General features: G+C 46.0%; 1 protein-coding gene across 2 annotated transcripts in view; it reads left to right on the top strand.

Moving 5' to 3' along the window:
- TRIM46 (tripartite motif containing 46) overlaps nucleotides 1-18346 on the top strand; it is a 242380-nt gene that overhangs the window by 203966 nt on the left and 20068 nt on the right. For both annotated transcript variants that reach the window (XM_069650138.1, XM_069650139.1), the window contains exons 8-9: nucleotides 15977-16276; nucleotides 17734-18031. In XM_069650138.1, the coding sequence (XP_069506239.1) occupies nucleotides 15977-16276; nucleotides 17734-18031 (598 nt within the window). The remainder of the gene's footprint in view (nucleotides 1-15976; nucleotides 16277-17733; nucleotides 18032-18346) is intronic.

Here is an 18346-nt window from a genome sequence, read left to right as displayed (position 1 = left end):
CATCAAGAGCGCGGGCTGCCATTGAGTGCAGGTGGCCCCATGTGGCGTACAGGGCCATCCCTGAAGACAGAAGAGGCGCCAGGCCCCCTACAAGATCTACCACCAGGAGTCCACAGGACCAAACCCCAGCCTGAAATCAGCACTTCTCAGACCTGCACCCACTTGCCCTGGACAGAGCCACAAGGACAGAGCTGCAAGGTACTGTGAAGGGGTGACTGACTGCAGCAGTCACCCCATTGTGGCATAGCGCTTTATGTTTTATACATGTCGTGAGTCTATGTATATATGTATGTATAGTTTTGTGTACTTTTATTTAAGCATTGTTATGTAGGTTAAATGTTAAGTGGAAGGTGTTAGGGAGTTGGGGTAATTATTAGGGGGTATGTTAAGTAGGGTAAATGCTAAGTATGTTAGAATGGTTGGATGGCCATTATATGAGAGCTACTGAGGCGTGAGGTTGCGGGATAGGTTGGCAGCCTGCCTGCTTCCTAGCAAGATGGGACCACCCACGGAGGCCATCCTCTGGCCTCACACTCCATGTGGGTGGTGCCTGAGGTTAGGAAGGAGATTGGTTGCGGCTGGCTCATCCTAAGGGTCCTTGAGACCCCTCCAAGGAAGGGTGAGCTGACGTAGCCGGTACCCACTTAGATGGAGCTCATGCCATTGGAATCCTAGAGTAAAGGTTGTAAAGATTAAGGGTGTTTAATAAAGAGGGGTCCCCCTTGGGATCCCGATAAAATTCAAACTGGTGTGTGTGTGTCCATTAGTCATCTAAGTACTCAGGGTGTAGCCCATCTCCTGTTAACAGCAAATGTATTTAGCAGGTGCAGCGCCCCTCCCTACCCAGTGGACTGGGGAGCGGGGGTGGTGGTGTTCCATGGGAGCTGTCCTTGCTCCGGGGAAGGGAAGAGAGCCATCCCGCACGGACCAGGGGTGGGAAACAGGAGATACACATGCATGTGACTCCCTACAGTAAGTTTGAGAGTATAATAGGTAAGCCCTGTGACTTTTCAGGGCCCAGGAAGCAACAGACAACTCGGTTGCCAGATTATTACATTTAAGCGTTTTCTTTGTACAATGAAAATGTTACAAGGGATTAAGATGACATAGAAACAGGGTAATGGGAAACCTATAAACAAAACCAACTTGCTAAGGAGCCCTAGTCTGTCAGACCTTCCTTATCTTCTTTATGCTGCGCCTGCCAGTGGTCAAAGAAAGTCACTCACAGTCTTTGAGGTTTATGTGGCTCATCACTTATCTCTTGGATTTTGTCGAGGACAATCTTGGTCTTTCGTCAGAATGTCGCTCTCCTCTGTAGGCCTCTCCATTGCCTCTGTTTTGCAAGGCCCTCATATCATGGATTGGCAAACATAGAGCCGTTGGTATCATTGCCAGACTCTATGTAGTAGTCTGGGTTTAGTCTTTTATTCATTGCATATGTATTGTTATGTCATGATGCAGGTGGACCCTACATCCGCCAATTTCATAACATGCTTTTATATCAAGAGGCACCAGGACTGGATGTGTTCTAGGTGGTGGGTCAGACAGTAGGTGGCCAGACAATGGCACGTATTAGGATGACGCAGGAGTGCAGAGCTGGGTGTGGGGCACCATGCTCGGGCAACTCAACCCCTCAAATTCATTTGAGAGCATGGCATCTAGAGGGTGGTGCACCTCCATTGAGGGAAGCCTCTCATTGTGGTGGAGTCTGGCACGTGGCGTCAGGACAACCATGTGCCTCAGTGAAGGAGGTCGGATGTTGTGACATTAGAAGAGCTGCATGTCCCTACCAGCAACTAAAGCAGACACACTCTTCTAATGCCACCAACCTCACCAGTGGTCTCACACGCAGAAGGGAGGAACACATTTCCTGTGACACCACCCAACCCAGACAGAGGAATGTAGTATTCCTGTTAGCCTGTCAGGAGATAGAACCAAGATCCATGCCTGGCGTTACTGCACCCAACAGCCAGTGTGACCCTGTGCCACCCAAGGAGGTTTCAGGAGCAAGGACTGTGTAACAGATCCCTGTTTAGGAGGGGGAGCTACTAGCAGCGTGACTATCAGAAGGCAAACTTCATCAGCCAGCCTGGAAGGTGGCAGATGGTGGTTCACTGCATCTTCAGTTAGGAACATTTTGTCGTAGGCCCCTCCCTATTTGTCCTGCCACACTATCCCCTTAACACCGTGGGGAGGTGGCCAAATGAAAGACAATTTCTGTGCCACTGGCCCTTATTGTGGGCCAGGTTATCTATTTAGATAGAGCAAGGGTGAAATCTGGGTAAAGGGGGTATCACCCTTGGGCGACGCAGCCGCTCAAATTCAGTGGTGTGTGTGACATCTTGAGATTTGCACACCTCCATTGCGGGAAGCCTCCTATTATGACACTGTCTATCATGCAGCATCAGGAGAGCTGCAGGCCTCAGTTAAGTGAAGCCACAAGCAGACAGGAAGTCAGACATGTGGCATTAGAAGAGCTGTTTGTCCCACCTGTGACTAGAGCATGGACATTCTCATCAGACCATCTACCTCCCCCGTGGCTATGTGCGCAGCAGAAGAAGGTTGCAGTCCTTGAACATTAAGCTGATAGGACCCAGGTGGGGCAGTGGACAGGCTCCCCATTCTGTGGCAGTACACATGGCCACTCCTAGTTTCCTGGTGGATCCCCAGAGTTACCAGAAGCCTGACATAACAGGCAGTCAGAACGACACCAGCTAGATGAGGCTGCTCCATCGCTAGTTTAAGCAAGCCCACCACCTCACCCCGGAAGCTGAAAAGAAGACGGCGCAGAATCAAACATGCTTCTGTGATGCCACTGCGAAGTTTGCTGCACTACAGCCAGATGAGTGTGTTTTGGTCTGCATCTTAGGGGCAGGAACAAGCTCAACGACAAGTCAGAGTCTCAGCCTTTCCTCGCAGATCATCAGTTGGGCAATCTCCAAGTCTACCAACTTAATGAACAGTGTTCTGGAGGAGAGGAAATTGCTGACGGGCCCATTGGTCAGCACTCATCCTCTAGAACTTGTACAACAAGATAGCTGCACCATGGGAGGACAGGGGGTGCAGGATTCACTTACTCCGACACGACTCAATAACAAGGACTCAGTAGTTTGGCAAAGGCAAGTCCGTTTAATGATACATCCATCAAACAGGGAAACAAATGGGAATCAGCTGTTGTGCGATCTCCTGTCTCATTCCGACTTCCTCAAACTTCTGTTGAACAGTAACTTTTATAGGCAAATCTTGTCATAATTGACATCTAATTCTACAAAACTCATCATGCAATATAATTGGTTAGGAAAGGTAACTTAAGTATAGGTGCTATATCTGTATATGATAATGGAGCATGCGGATTGGATAACTCTTATCGGGTGGGCGTCTACGCCCATCCTCTACAACACACGTGATTGACGTCACTATGAGTACGACGTCTCATTGGCTACAGTGTCTATAGGACCTCAGATTACATGGTCCATTGTGATTGGGTAAGTTACACCCCTAAACATAAATCTCCACTTTTAATTAGCAGCATGCAGAATAGACACCCAGTTGCCTAGTGCCCCAAGATTCACCCTTCCTCCTTTCCATCAATCAGTGTTTTAGGGCTATGTGTCAATTAGTTGGCTGAATATGGTCTCGGAACTGTAGCCTCTTATCAGGAAAAGTTATGGCATCCTCGGGTTCTGGATGACATCAGGCGGTGGTACCTCCTCGCACCTGGCTGGTCACGTGTTGGTTCACCGTGAATCTGCTTCAGTTTCTAGCCTTTTGTTATATTTAATTCTGATTCGGCCCTATCACCTGCCTGGGCCTCTCTGATCTTGACCTTCATGGGTGAGCTGGTATGCTCTGAAGTTCGGTTCTTGTGAGCTGACGCTCCCCTCCCCTTCTCTGGTGACCTCGATTTCCCAAGCGAGAGCCGCTCTCTGTTGAGTTTCGATTCCGCTCTTCCTTCTGTTCTGTTTGAGTTGTGAAACTTAGCCTGCCAGGCCTCTGGCAGCCTGGGCCCATTTCTGCTTCACAAAATGGAGTCGCACTTGTATAATGTGCCTTATTTGAGGTAGATATAGTTGGCGCTTGCCGCCCTATCTTCTACTAAGCACTGCAAGCAGTATTGATTTCTTAGCATCTTGCGTTCCAAGCCTATTTACACACGGTTAACAGGTCGGTTGCTTCCATCTTGTCCTGTAGCACCGTTCTCTCACGTTTTAACATTGTCTCGTCTTTGTATACATTACATTTATTTTCGTAATCACTTACACCGGCGTGCTATTTTCGATAGTGGCTTTTGTTCATTTATGAGTCTATTCAAGCCCTTGTGTCATTTCCACTGGCCTTGTATTAGGACTCTTGGGGTCTCTTTGTGGACCGTCTGTAGGTACTCCTCATTTTGTATCAGCGGCTGGTATGGCTGTCTGATAGAGTACTGTGTTGCCCAGGGTTGTCTGGTTATGGGCGCTTCAACAGGTACAGATCTTCTAATGTACACTGGGCAAAGTCCCAGTGCAACTCTCTGCTGGTTAACTTGCTCTTCATACGTCATGTACCTTGGCGATTACCTTCCAGGTACCTCAAAAGGAGGGGCTGGGGTGCAAATCATGCCTGGGGCTTCCTTTACAACAGGGAAGGCCTCAGAACATCAGGATTCTTCACAGGATCCATCTTTTCACAGTTTGGCAGGAGAGACAGCTGCGAGGATCGGATGAAGTACAACAACCAAATAGGCCTTTGACCAATCAGCTCTGACTTGCTGTAAACTCTCCCCCTCAAGGAAGTGCTGAAGGTCCAAGGCCAGTGGAGCAGGTGACAAATGCTGCTGTGAAATCAAAATGCATGCTGAATTACAAATGATGTCACAAAGGATGTTGAAGGGTGAGACGCCTAATGAAGATTAATATGAGGACACTGGCTTTGCCATTTGATCCTAGTTGATGGTGCCTGTCCAGTGCTACCAATTCACATCTGTTACTGTTTACCACATTCCTGGTAGCGTGATTCCTTCACTCTGCCAAAACCTCCACCAGCACGTAGGTGATCATCCTTTCATGAGGGCTTTTCCCTGGCATCAGGCACCTCCTCCTCCTGGTTTAGCTCTTTCCCCCCTTCAACTCTGATGACTTTTCCTTCTTCCTTTCAATCTCAATTACTTAGCTTTCCTTTACTCCACCTACTTGTATCCTCCTCTGTCTCCTTGTCAGTTGTATATATACAACTATACACCTTCATTTCTCTCATGATGTCTTCCAACTCCCCATCCCTCCTCTTCTCTCCCTATCTTCACTTTTGCCTCTTTTCCCTTTTTTCCTCTTCTCTTTTTGATGTTACCTCCTTTCGAGTGTTCCCTTCCTTCAACTCTTCTCCTCTGCTTCTATACAAGCTTCCAACTTCTAATCCCCCACACTTCCCCCGGTGACATGTGTGCTTTTATTTTTTGGCTGGTTCCCACGCTGGATCAGTAATTGGGACATTAAGTTCAGCTGGCCAGTAGAACTACCCAAGTGTGGGGATTGGATGACCTGGTTTTAAATTTCAGCTGGCTGCTGTGGACAACACTTTTCAGGTCGGCCCGCCATCTTGTATCTTTGTTTTTACAGAACCCGTTCTGCTCCTTGAAGGAATGTTGAGTTGCAGGGACTGCATTCCCCGTCCACTCCACGCTGGTACCTGTAAACCGCGATGCTCCTGGCTAGTAAGAGCCTGTGGAAGCATAATCTACTTCCTAACATTTGCTCTTTGCTTACTATTCTGGAATGCTCGAATGAAATTGTCCACTGGGACCCATGATCGTTCATCCATAGTCAGGTCTCAAGAATGGAGAATCCTCGAAGAGCCTTTCGCCAGCACCAGGGTTACTACCATGGATATGTTATGCAGATAGCACCATTCATGTATTGGTCGCTTAGTGAAGGATCCACTGCCTGCAATGTTTAGTCTTTCCCTCACATTGCTGCTTAAAACATTGTGTGGAGGAGTAGGGCATTCCTCCTACCTGGGATGGTGTTTTTCCAGTGCTGCTACCATACTCCTGCAACAGGTGTTTCTAGCTATCAACAGTTCCCCATGTTTAGTTCCCTCCTCTGGGCCCCTCGCCCTCTCATTCCTATCAGGAATGACTGTAATTCTGCGATCTCAGCCATCTTGAGGGACTACAGTTGTCGCTCTTTTGAGTTCATCAGATCCCTGTGTAAGACAAATCAATGGACCATTCCTATGACCATTCTTATGACCCCTGCTTGAGACAGAGTACTAGCACATTCCTGTGACATAATGGTGCGTCGTTATCACCTTTGTATGAAATCAAGACATGCACTGTCCTGTGAACCTTGCGTAAGGGAGGGCTGGGCTTGGTGGTCCACTAATTAGTTAAACCCATTCGTGCTTTCATCATGACAGTCAATTATTATTTATCTATTTCTAACGCGCCACAGCCCGTGGGCATCAGCAAAGAATCATCCCAAAAAATACTCTTATGCACATTTGTCTCATATATGACCCATCTAGCCATCCTAAACACCGGACCGCATTTAATTATTCACAAAAGTGACATAGCTCAGCCCTAGCAAAGAGGGATATGGACCATGCATGCTACCAGTGTATGAGTGGTGGCTGATTAATTTTTTCATTGGAGGGTCATAAATATTTCCTCTAAAATGACGCAAGTAACCAATCATTGGGACTTCACAGAGGATCCCAGCCAGGACACTTTTTAAAGTAATGAGCTAAAAGGGTGTATTTTTAGAACAAATTATTTGTAAAAATTCATGAAAATGACATACAATTTACAATCAATTTCGAATGGTGAAATTACCTATTTTTTGGGGTCAATAAAACAACATTATTTTTGGGTCGAAAAACTAAAATTACTTTTGTGTTTTTGCACTTTATTTTTAATAATGCAGGAACCTTCCTCCCCACACTTCCTCCACCTTTAGTTATACCCTTACCCCAAACCCCATCTATTTATACTTACAAATTTTACAAAATTCGTAAAGATTCGACCAAATAAATTTGGTAATTTCTCCTTCGAAATGTTCTCATTAGATTATTTTTGCGGATACCATGCCAGGTCATCAATGGTGCGCAGTTGCATTTTTCATCGCATTCTCTTAATGCTTCTGCCCATACTATATGTCATCACAGCCACGGTAAAACACTTTCACAGTGCTGATGCCCATGGCATATGTTATCATTGTCATTGTAAAACATTATCATGCCACTGGATCCCACAGTCTATATCATCGATCCTACTGTAACACTGTCATCATGCTGGTGCCCACACGTTTTGTCATCATTGCCACTTTAAAACTCGTTTATGACACTGGTGCCCACGGTGTATGTCACCAGTGGCTCTATAGGACACGTTCATGATGCTGGTCATCATTGCCGTCGGTCTCAATGGCCCTTCCATTGGCACCTATAGTATTGTTTCCTGCCTGGTACAGATACGAGATTTCATGGCTGACAAGTGCCTCTGGCTCAATGCTACTAAAACGTAAACCATTTTCTTTGGCCCGCCATCGGGCCACCCCTGCCCTTCTCATGGCCTTGTGCCATAGACACTCTTTCTGACTGAATCACTGGGCACAAAATCCAGGTGTGATCTTTTACAGCATTCCGTTCTCACCCCAAATCCAGGAAAATTACCAGAAGATCACATTTCTAGTAACATGTTTTGAAACACATCCTCTTTTTGCAGAGCCTTTTGCAAAGAGTGCAGGTTGCAATTGCTTTGGTAATCGCAACAATGGACTTCTGCAACAGTTTGTTCCTTTTGGCTCCACAAGCGCTTAATCCATCAGCTTCCGGCCATCAAGAGCAAAGCAGCCAGGCTAATACCATGTCTAAAACCACTCAAACGCATCACCCCAGCCTTAATAAGCTCCCTAATATAGTTCACATCAACTTCAAAACGTTGCACATCATTCATAAAACCTATAGGAATGAAGACCTTCCCACCTGAAGCAGAATATTAAGATCCACAGACCACCAAGGCTGCTTAGATCCATCGGTGAGGAATATTGCTGTTGCAACCTTCAGAAGAAGTTTGGAAGTAGGACTTTGGAGGTATTTGGTACAGCCCTTTGGAACAACCTAACACTGGACATCAGAATGGGAGAAAATGACTTATTCTTAACGAAGAGTCATAATAAATGTCTATTTATAAACTAATTTATGCTGAGGTCTTAATCTGAATTGTCAATAATGTATCTAGCTGTATTCTTCTGATATCTCCTGTCTCCTGGACCTATTCCCTTCTGAACCATACTCTTCCTTCAATAGCTTGTCAGCTAATCTGTATAGATGTCTGCCTTCTTTAACCTAATAATTTCCCACTCTGACTTGGCACTCCATCCCTTCATCCTTCATCTGCCTTTCCCTTCCCTAATCTCCTCTTCTTGATCCAAGCACTTATTTTATGAATGCTCAGTTTTCCAACTCCCCCGGCTCAGCTTCCTTATGCTTATACCCTGGGAATTATTTCTGTTGTCACTTTTTGCCCCTCTTACTCTTCCCCCACCTCTACTGCTCTCAGAAACCTAGTCAAATTGCCTTCTGCCCCTTCCACTTACTGATGTGAATGCTTCCAAGGTTTGTGAAAGATCAATTTATTTCTCTATTCCCCATTCCCTACGTTAGAGGTGCTATGAAAAGGCTGTGATCACAGTTGGTGCTATCAAAACTACAAATATCAATGAACAAAGAAAGATTATGCTAGTGCACAAAGTATATGTCATCATTGCCACTGTAAAACATTTTCATGGTGATGATGCCCACAGTATATATCATCATTGTCATTGTAAGGCATAACCATGATTCTGGTACTCCTGTATGTCATTGTTGCCACTTAAAACACTTTCATGATGCTGGTGGCCACAGTATATGTCATCATTGCCATTGTAGAGTGTTCAATGATCCTGATGTTCACATTATATGTCATTAGTGCCAGGTTAAAACACTGTTATGCTGCTAGTGCCCAAAAATATGTCCTGTTACAAATCCCCGGATGTTGTCACTTCTCCCCTAGGGGGAGCCCCTTCCCATAAGGCCAGCAAGGTGGAGCCCCTACCTGAAAGCCTCCCCAGGAGTGGTACTAAGTGGGTGGATCTCTAGGAATGGGAAGACCCCCATGGGATTAGTGACAAGCCGGGGACACGTGATATCCCATTAGTCCACCTAAAACAAACACACCTTCCTACCCCCTCACCCCCACCAACTTTCCCTAGTGTTCCTATATGATTTTGTCATGCCACCAATATAGGAAGTACTGGGACGAGGAAGAGTGTGGACTCCTCAAGGAGCATGTATCCCTTAAGTACTGAGATGATGGAGAGACCAGTTGACTCACTGGAAGATCTAAAGATCAGAACTGGGATGAAGAAGCAGTGCAGAAGCATAGAGAGAACTCATTAGAACCTGAATAAACAGTCTAGTTGTTCCCGAAAGCTAATTCGGCAAGACCCATTCAAAGCTGAAGCAGGAAATCAGGAAGGGGAGAGAGGCCCTCCCTGGAGGAACCGCAAGCATGGAGAACGCTCGGCTCAGCAAAGGAGTCAAGCAGTTGCAGGAGAGCTTACTGGACAGGCAAAGAGTCACTGTAACTGGTCTGACATGGAAGGACCACCCAACAAATCAGAGCAGCGGATGTCTTGGCCAGTCAAGCAGAAAGGTGCACCCGCTGAGAATGTGCGAGTGCTGCGGAGACGCTGCAGCAAATCGGATGAGCAGAGATGCCCAGAGACCGGGCCGAGATGACAGAGACCGTAAAGGTACAAGGGTTGCCGGGGCAGCTGGAATGGGTACCAGAAGGCACTGTCAGACGGTGGAGCTATAATATTGGGGCCTAAGGGAAGCCCCTGGGGTACAAGCTAAGAGCACTAGCAAAATGGAACTGCAACACCAAGGGGAGAGACTTCCATGGGCCTGGGACCAACTGCATCCTTCTATGAAGAGTAACCTATGTCATCTTCATAATCACAGTACCAGGCAGGATAGTGAACCAGGTCTGCAGCACCAAAAACGAAGAATCCCACGGGTCTGGCACCCACATCTTCTTATGAAGATTAAGCCCAGTCATCTTCATAGTCACAGTACCTGGCAGCATAGTAACCAGGACTACTGCACCCAGTCAGGAGGAACACACGCATACATAAGATTGGGAACTCATGTGAAATAAGAACGTTTCAAGTGCAAAGCAAACCAGAGGAAGGAAGGTATTCCTCCCTGAAAATTGTGTATAAAGTGTGAGTTGTGAAAGTCTGGGAAAGACTTGTGGGAAGGGGGTCATTCTGCCCAGCCCTTGTAAAATGGAAAGCAAGGAGATCACAGGAGAAGGAAACAATACCCCCTGGTGTCTTCCCAGAAGATTGTGTATTAAGTGTGAATTGTGAAAGTCTGGGAAGGGTTTATGGGAAGGGAGTCATTCTGCCCAGCCCTTGTAAAATGGAAAGCAAGGAGATCACAGGAGAAGGAAACAATACCCCCTGGTGTCTTCCCAGAAGATTGTGTATTAAGTGTGAAATGTGAAAGTCTGGGAAGGGTTTATGGGAAGGGAGTCATTCTGCCCAGCCCTTGTAAAATGGAAAGCAAGGAGATCACAGGAGAAGGAAACAATACATCCCGGTGTCTTCCCAGAAGATTGGGTATTGTGAAACCAGTCAAAAGAAGGCCTGCAGAAGGAGTCATTCCCGGGCTCTGTGAGGACATTGAGAACCATATACCTGGAGAAGGGAGCCACTCACTGAAATTTTGATACAAATGAACTGTAACATTTAAATAGCATTCGGGCACAGAAAGAGGAAATAAGAAGCAATGCAAGAAACTGTAAAAAGAAGGAGTGACGTCATGGGAGGGTGAGGTCATTAGGGGCAAACATAATGGTGGCATGTGGTTATCCTAAAGAAAAGGAAAAACCGCACCCCAAAATGTGGTGATATACAGTAGGGCTAAATGGCAAAAAAAAAAACTTTTAATTTGGGTGTCTTTCATTGAAATGGCTGCAAGCGGGCATGCATTTAGATGGCTTTTGTTGACATTAAAAAGCCCCATGTAAACTAAGGTTTAGCGGGTTGCTGTCGGAGCATAGAGGGGTTCAGCACAATGATGAATAACAGCACTGACTCCTTGCAACACAACTGAAATGAAGTGTTCTGTCCCCCGACACAGGAGGATTACTGGATGTAGCTATGTCTCTCTGCATTATTTCCCATTCACTGCACCACGAATGGGACTCAATTGCCTCATGAGTAGGAGCCTGGCTTGTGACAAACCTTTCCCTATCAGCAGTCCCCAGGGCTGACTTTGTCAAAAGCTTTTCCCGCCAGCTGAGCCCATGCCCAAAACACAAAGATCTAAGTGAGCGGGAGCTAAGGGGAACTGAGATCCACTTCTTTTATTTTGCTCTTTCATAGGCTCTCTACTTTCTATAGCCATGTTCCGAACAGTACTTTTCACAGTTGCAGCATTTTACTTAATCTGATCTTTGAAGGTAATCAAACATTGAACACGTTCTTGTGGCACTAATTGTATGGAGGACTTGCTCTGCTTGAAGAGGCAAATGTTTGGAAGTATGCTATACAAGTGGAGAAGGACACATTCAGCACATTGTGAATCTACTTTGTTCTTTTGCCCAAAACAAAGAGGCAAGTTCTTGAATCTATGTATTCTTTCGTTATTAATGTTATCGGATTGAATGTTGCCTTACTTTGAAAGCATGTCTGGCAACACTGGAGTGTGACATCCTAGCTCTCAAGGACTGTCAACCTCAGCATTGATTGTTTGCGAAAGTATTTAGCTGTGTTTTTTCTCCTTTTTCTTGCGAGAGAGTGGGAGCGCGTGTGATCTTGTGCACGTGCGCATTTGCATATGTGTATTTAGTGTTCTCATAAGCGCATCTACTCCTGGACCTTTAAGGGGACTTATCAATAACAGAGACAGAGACAGCTTTTTAAAATAAATAGTGAGCTATATTACGGTCAGGGCTTTCCCTGTTGCCATTATATTTATTGTTTCGGAAAACACAGAGACCACTGTACCACTAGTTTGATTCATCACTGGAACTATTATAGATTGAAAGAGTGTGGAACTGTGGTACAATAATACCAAATGTCATCTCTGGGCGAACAACAAAAGGTTCACCTAAATAGCCACCTCTCCGCCATGTTTTCTAGAATTTTCAGGAAGTAAACACCCCCATAGGAATATGTGATGATCAAAGAGAATAAAATTAAACATATCAGGAGGAGCAACCTTATTCTGCCCATCCTACCTACAGGTCTCTGAAACCCCAACCCTCTAATACATGTGTTGCTCTGTGCTTCCACCACCTCAGGGTCACACAGTTCCACCATTCTTTTCTGACACTTCTACCGCTGCCATATCTCCTGCATAATAGATGAACGGACCATTCCTACAGCTCCTCGCAGAGGCATAGAGAGCATGTTGCCTGAGGAACATGGCCCTTCCTTTGTTCCTCAGGACCTACTTGCCATTCTGGCAGCACCGGCACTACACACAGGTAACCCCTCCCGTAGGCCCAAGTGTACACAGTGCATGCAGGTCCACCCTATCATGAAACTCTGGATACATCACCTCGTGATGTGGAGCATCTGACCAGTACCTTAAGCCCTGTATGATAAAGAGCCATGGACTATGCCACTGAACCCAAACTAACTCCCCTCTTTGGAAAAAGAAATATACTTTTCCCCTGCCCTCCTCTTGAGATACATCAATGAAGCATGTATGTGAACCATGTGCGGAATGGAACAATGGACCACTCCTATTCATGATGGCTTGACATGGAGACAAGGACACTCACGATGTCCCCTGTCTGCACAAGAACAAATAACGATTGCATCAGCCCCTGTCTAAAACTAATCAGTGGATCATCTGACCCCTGCATGGGATAATGAAATGAACTATGACCATGATCGCTTCAGAGGAATGGGCCCCTGGAAGACCCGGAGTAATGGTCCATTGATCAGAGCCATGTGTAAGAGAGAACTGGAGCCTGTTTCTGTACCCCGCAGTCTTGCAATGAAAAGGGCTATGAACCACGCCTCTGACTGCTGTGGGAGACAGGACAATGGGCCACGCTTGCGACCCAGGCGCAAGATGGAATGCTGGGATCATTGTGCAACGGTATGTGTGTAGAGCATGTCTGAGATGCCAGCATGAGATGGAGAAATAGACCATTGCTTTAGCCACTATGTTAAATAGACGACTGGGTGCTCTTGCATATGACCCCTGAATGAGATCAAACAGTGGGCAATGCCCTTGGTCTTCTCATGTTGGAGAACGCATTGGGACCATGGGACGTTCCTGCGACATCTGTGTCAAATAGATGAATGAACCAAGCTTGCAACCCCTTCATGAAATGGAGTAATGGGTGATTCCAGTGACATCTGTTTGAGAGAGATCAATGAGTCCTGCTAGCAACCCTTATGCACTGTAGAAAACTATGAAAAGTGACCAGTAGGTATGGTGGGACAATGCACTATGACTATGTCTGTGACCTCTGTGTGACCTAGAGTAATTGGCCCTGCGTGCATTCCCTTCGTTATGGTAGAGCCCTGGTCGACAACCTGAAACTCTGTGGTCATAGGCGCCACAGGCATACACTGGGTATGGTAGAGTAATGGACTATATCTGTGACCCATTTTCAAGCCAAGGCCGGTATAGCTTTGAAGGCCCCTGGCCCACTTTCAATAAGTGAACCTTCCTTACTGGCAAAAATATTGTATAAAATAAAACGGACATTTATTTACAAATTAATTCCCTGGAAAATCCCTGCTACTTTGAAAAAAAGGGACTCCCGACATTTCTACCATCATAATAGTACCAAAATAATATGAAGGAGGTCAACAATGAGTTATGAAACCCTTCATATGTTAAATTGTCCATACAATTTAAAGCACTGATGGCGTAGATGGAGTGCATGGTTGAACAGTAAAATTAAACATTAAGGGTTCAACTGTAAGGTCCTTTCTCAGACACTACAAAGGCCCTGACCCAAAGACACACTCAATGGAGATCCAGTGATGGAGCCAATGAAGTGGCCTGCAGCACAAAACACAGCAACAGGGCCCCATCTCAAAGGGTCTATGTAATTGCTCTGCTTTCTCAAGGCTACACATAAAGAAGACCGATTTATTTCAGTCGATTTTGTGCGGCCCTCAAAAAGCCGATAAAGGGCATGGCTGAGTATTTTGTATTCGAGGGTTTCCCCCGACCAAACCTCCTTTCCTCCTTGGTACCCTGCTCCCCCAACCCCACCACATACACACACGAACGCACAAACACTTTCACTTCCCCACGCCCTTCCTCTTCTCAAACATTTGTTTTCTCACTCTCGTCGCGCGCGTGTGCGCGTGCACTTTCACACACACACACTCTCTCTCTCTCTCTCTCTCTCTCTCACACTCTCTCTCTCTTGCTTTCTCTCTCACTCACCTCACACTGCCGCAGCTCCTTCGCTGGCTCTCGCCGTGCCTATCAGCCCCTGCATGCACTCGTGTGTGTTGCAGGGGCTGACAGTTCGATTTCGAAAGACCATTCTGCACGGTCACAGAGCAGTCTTTCTAAATCAATCTTTTTTTTTGTTATCTATATTTTTAAAAGTATTTTTTCACCTATTACCATCTCATCAGCAAAGCTGGTACCACCAAACATCTACCCACCATGTTCCAAACACAGGCACACTCAATGGTGTTCCAATAATGGAGCCAGTGACCTGGCCTGCAACACAAAACACAGCGAAAAAGTCCCATCTCATCAGGAGACATGGCACTGCGAAACACCCACCACCCTGATCCAAACACAAGCACCAGTGATGGAGCCAAAGATGTGGCCTTCGGCACACAACACAGCAACAGTGCCCATCCCAGCAGCAGGGACAGCACCGCCGAACACCCACCTGCAGAGCCTTGGTTGAAGCCCCACCCGGGGCTGAATATTCACACGTTACAGCTGTACTCTACCTCTGCTTGTTTATAGGAGGCAGTGGCTGCTGCTGAAGCACCCCAGACGTAGCATTAAAGAGGCAAGTCACTTACTCTACCTCCAAGCAAGAGCTCCTCTCCCTTCGTCTCCCTTCTCTCTTTCTCTCTCACTCTGTCTCACTCTCTTTCTCGCTCTCTCTCACTGTTGTCATATTCCCTCCTGTTTTGCATTGTTTCCTGGACTGCCTACTAACTTCCACATTATCCCATGTCACCTACTCCCATACCCTGCCTTGCCAGACCCTTCACCTGCTTGCTTGCATGTTCAAACAATGTTTTCACCTCCCTTCTTCATCTATTCCTCCACCAATCATGTTCTTTCCTCTCATTTTTCTGGAAATCCTTCTCATTCTCCTTCTTTTCCTCCTAGTTCTCCTAATACACCAATCCTCATTACCCTCAGCATTATCCCATCGTGTGCCTCACCCCAAACCTCATTGAGCTTGAGATACATTATAAAATATTTTTTTTTCTAAGTTGAATTACTTCAGCCATGCCATCCATCAGTCTTTCCTCCACTTCTGTTAATACCCACTGACATTCTCTGCATGTGCATTGTCTTAAATCCTTTCTCCCATATGAAATATAAATACATATATAGATACAGTACATATATTTCTGCCTTCTCTCCCTCTCGTATCTCTCTCTCCCTACTCTTGCCGTTCATTGGTCTCCCAAAATGTCCTTCCTATTTTGGTCTTGCCCTTACCGAGGACCCAAAGGTGTAGTTTGGCTTCCATTGATTTATCCCTCTTCCCCCCCCCCAGTTGAGATCTGCATTTGCAGGGCCTCGCTGTCCTCTGTCTGTGCCCTGATACCACTCCAGGCCCCTGCTTGAGCCTGCCATCCTTTCGGGGAGGTGGGTGAATGTGTTTCCTTGCGTCTGCCATCTTCTTTCTCCCCGATTTATCTTTGTCCTCTGGCCCAATGTCTAGTCCTTAGTTGTGTCCTGAATGTTTCCCTCCCCTGTTCTTCTGCAGTGCCCGAGGCGCCCGTCATCGACACCCAACGTACCTACGCCTATGACCAGATCTTTCTTTGCTGGCGCTTGCCACAGGACTCACCGCCTGCCTGGCACTACACAGTGGAGTACCGCAAAACCGACATGAAGGCCAAGGCCCTGAAACTGTGGCAGAGACGGGAAGATGTGAAGGGTGTCAGTGCCCTGGTGGAGTATCTCGACACAGACAGCATTTACGTGCTGAGGGTGAAGGGCTACAACAAAGCCGGCTTTGGAGAATACAGTGAGGACATCTACCTGCACACCCCTCCTGCGCCAGGTAAGTCTACTACCACCCCTATCCGTCTCATTTACATACCCAAACTTGCAGTGGCCAGTTAGATAACTCCACAAATATTTGCGCAATAATATATTAATATCTAGCTTTTTGGGCCTGATTCCATGTACAAAAGACACAATCTAGCTTAGGCCAAATAACTAAAATGTAATATGAGCCACGGTAAAAAGAGAAGGATTCGATTTGACAAGAATGAAGCACACACACTACTCCCTTTTTCACATCAGAATGATTACAAAGTATCTTTAAAGTGACCATTATTTAGTAATAAGGGGTTGATGCAGACTTTACAAATGTATCATTGGGATGTTGGTTTACAAAGATCTTAGAATGAAAAAGATTTGAGTAAACCGTATCATTCAATATAAATTCCACACAATAGTAAAACATTGGAGGGTGCTTCATTGCTAAATTGGTCACAGGTTGGACATTGGACCAAACTCTCCAATGCATCCGTCTGAGATTTGCGCTGGTAGCCGGTGCAATAAAGTACCAAGAATGTTTGGCTGGGCAGTTGGAAAAAAGGCATTGGCCAGCTCGATGCCGAAGGTTCCAAAATGTGGAACCGTGGAAGATGGCCCCTTTTGTAAGATAACATCTTCCTTCATACCTCCTTAGACCTGGTGGCTTGAGATCAATGCTTCCTGACTTATGACAGATATCAACGAGCTTACATCTGTGTGCCCCCCCCCTTTGTTGGTCACATAAGGATGTTCTCCATATGCCACCCTCGACTCATTTTGTCACTCACTCTCAAGGTAATCAGTTGGCTCAAGTGGGGTGAGGGTCAAAGTACTTTGTATAGAAAAACCCTTTGCAATTAACTTAATTACATCAAGCCTGCACTGTGCTGCCCGAAGCTATCAGGCATGGGGGTGGCTAGAGAACATAAAATAAAGGGGGAACAGGTAGAAATTATATTAAAGTGTGTTGCTGCTTCACAGACAATAGCTTCTCCAGGGCATCATCTGTTCTACTCATGTTAATAAACTCAGACTTTTGTGAAGGTACGAGTTGATTTTTAGTTTAGTTTAGTTTATTATTTGTAGAGAGCACCGAACCCTGAGGAATCTGGGCGCTTGAGCATACACTATTTGTTACAGGTACATAGAAGTAAAGGGTGACAGCGACTTGTTGACCAGGTTACAGAATAGTCAACAAGCACACATAGTGATAATGAATACAAACAAAGAGGGTACAGTATTAGGCTATAATATATAGCGATAGTGAATACAGAGAGAATACAATATTCGGCCAGGGGTGTACAAGAAGGTCAAGGTAATAAATAGCAGTGGTGAGATCATTCTGGCACAGGGCCGGCTAGATCCGATGTGATATAGATTCATACAAATCTGAGTTAGGGACACAGAGTGAAGAGCCACGTGGTTTGCTTTCCCTCCATGCTGTGAAACCTCAGTCTACTTTCTTCTACTCCTTAGTACTCAACTTCTTCCTCGACAACAGATGGGGCTTCAACAGGGATCGCCTTGCCATCAGCAAGGACCAGCGGGCTGTTCGGAGTGTTCCTGGCATCCCCATGCTATTTGCCGCAGAGCGACTCATGTCTACCTGCCACCTGTCCATCGACCTTGTCATCGGAGATGTGGCCATAACCCAAGGCAAGCATTACTGGGCATGCTCGGTGGACCCCAGCTCCTACTTGGTGAAGGTTGGTGTTGGATTGGAGAATAAGCTGCAGGAATGGTTTCAGACTCCTCAAGATGTGGTCAGCCCTAGGTAAGGGAGCCCAACTCAATCTGTGATATACACTTAAAAGTATTCTTGTCTGCTTGTTCATGAGTTTTATATAGAGTCATATGCATACCGGTGCCCTTCTGCACACTGTAAACATAAAACAATGCAAAGAACCATTGTGAAATAAATCAATAAATAGACAGGAGCATTACTGAGTTTGTAAAACAGATCGGTACTGACCTCACGCATATGGAGCAACTCATCGTGGTCGTTTTGGCAAATTTTTTCACAGAATTTTTAGGTGGTGCGAAGTTAGGGTATATTTTTCTTCCCCTTTTCTAGGGGTGCTTGGGTAAA

The sequence above is a fragment of the Ambystoma mexicanum genome, chromosome 1p, assembly GCF_040938575.1.
Source record: "Ambystoma mexicanum isolate Mex_15411 chromosome 1p, UKY_AmexF1_1, whole genome shotgun sequence".
In the NCBI taxonomy this organism is placed as follows: Eukaryota; Metazoa; Chordata; class Amphibia; order Caudata; family Ambystomatidae; genus Ambystoma; species Ambystoma mexicanum.
The sequence above is the reverse complement of the archived record's forward strand: the minus strand, read 5'-3'. Positions and strand labels throughout refer to the sequence as shown.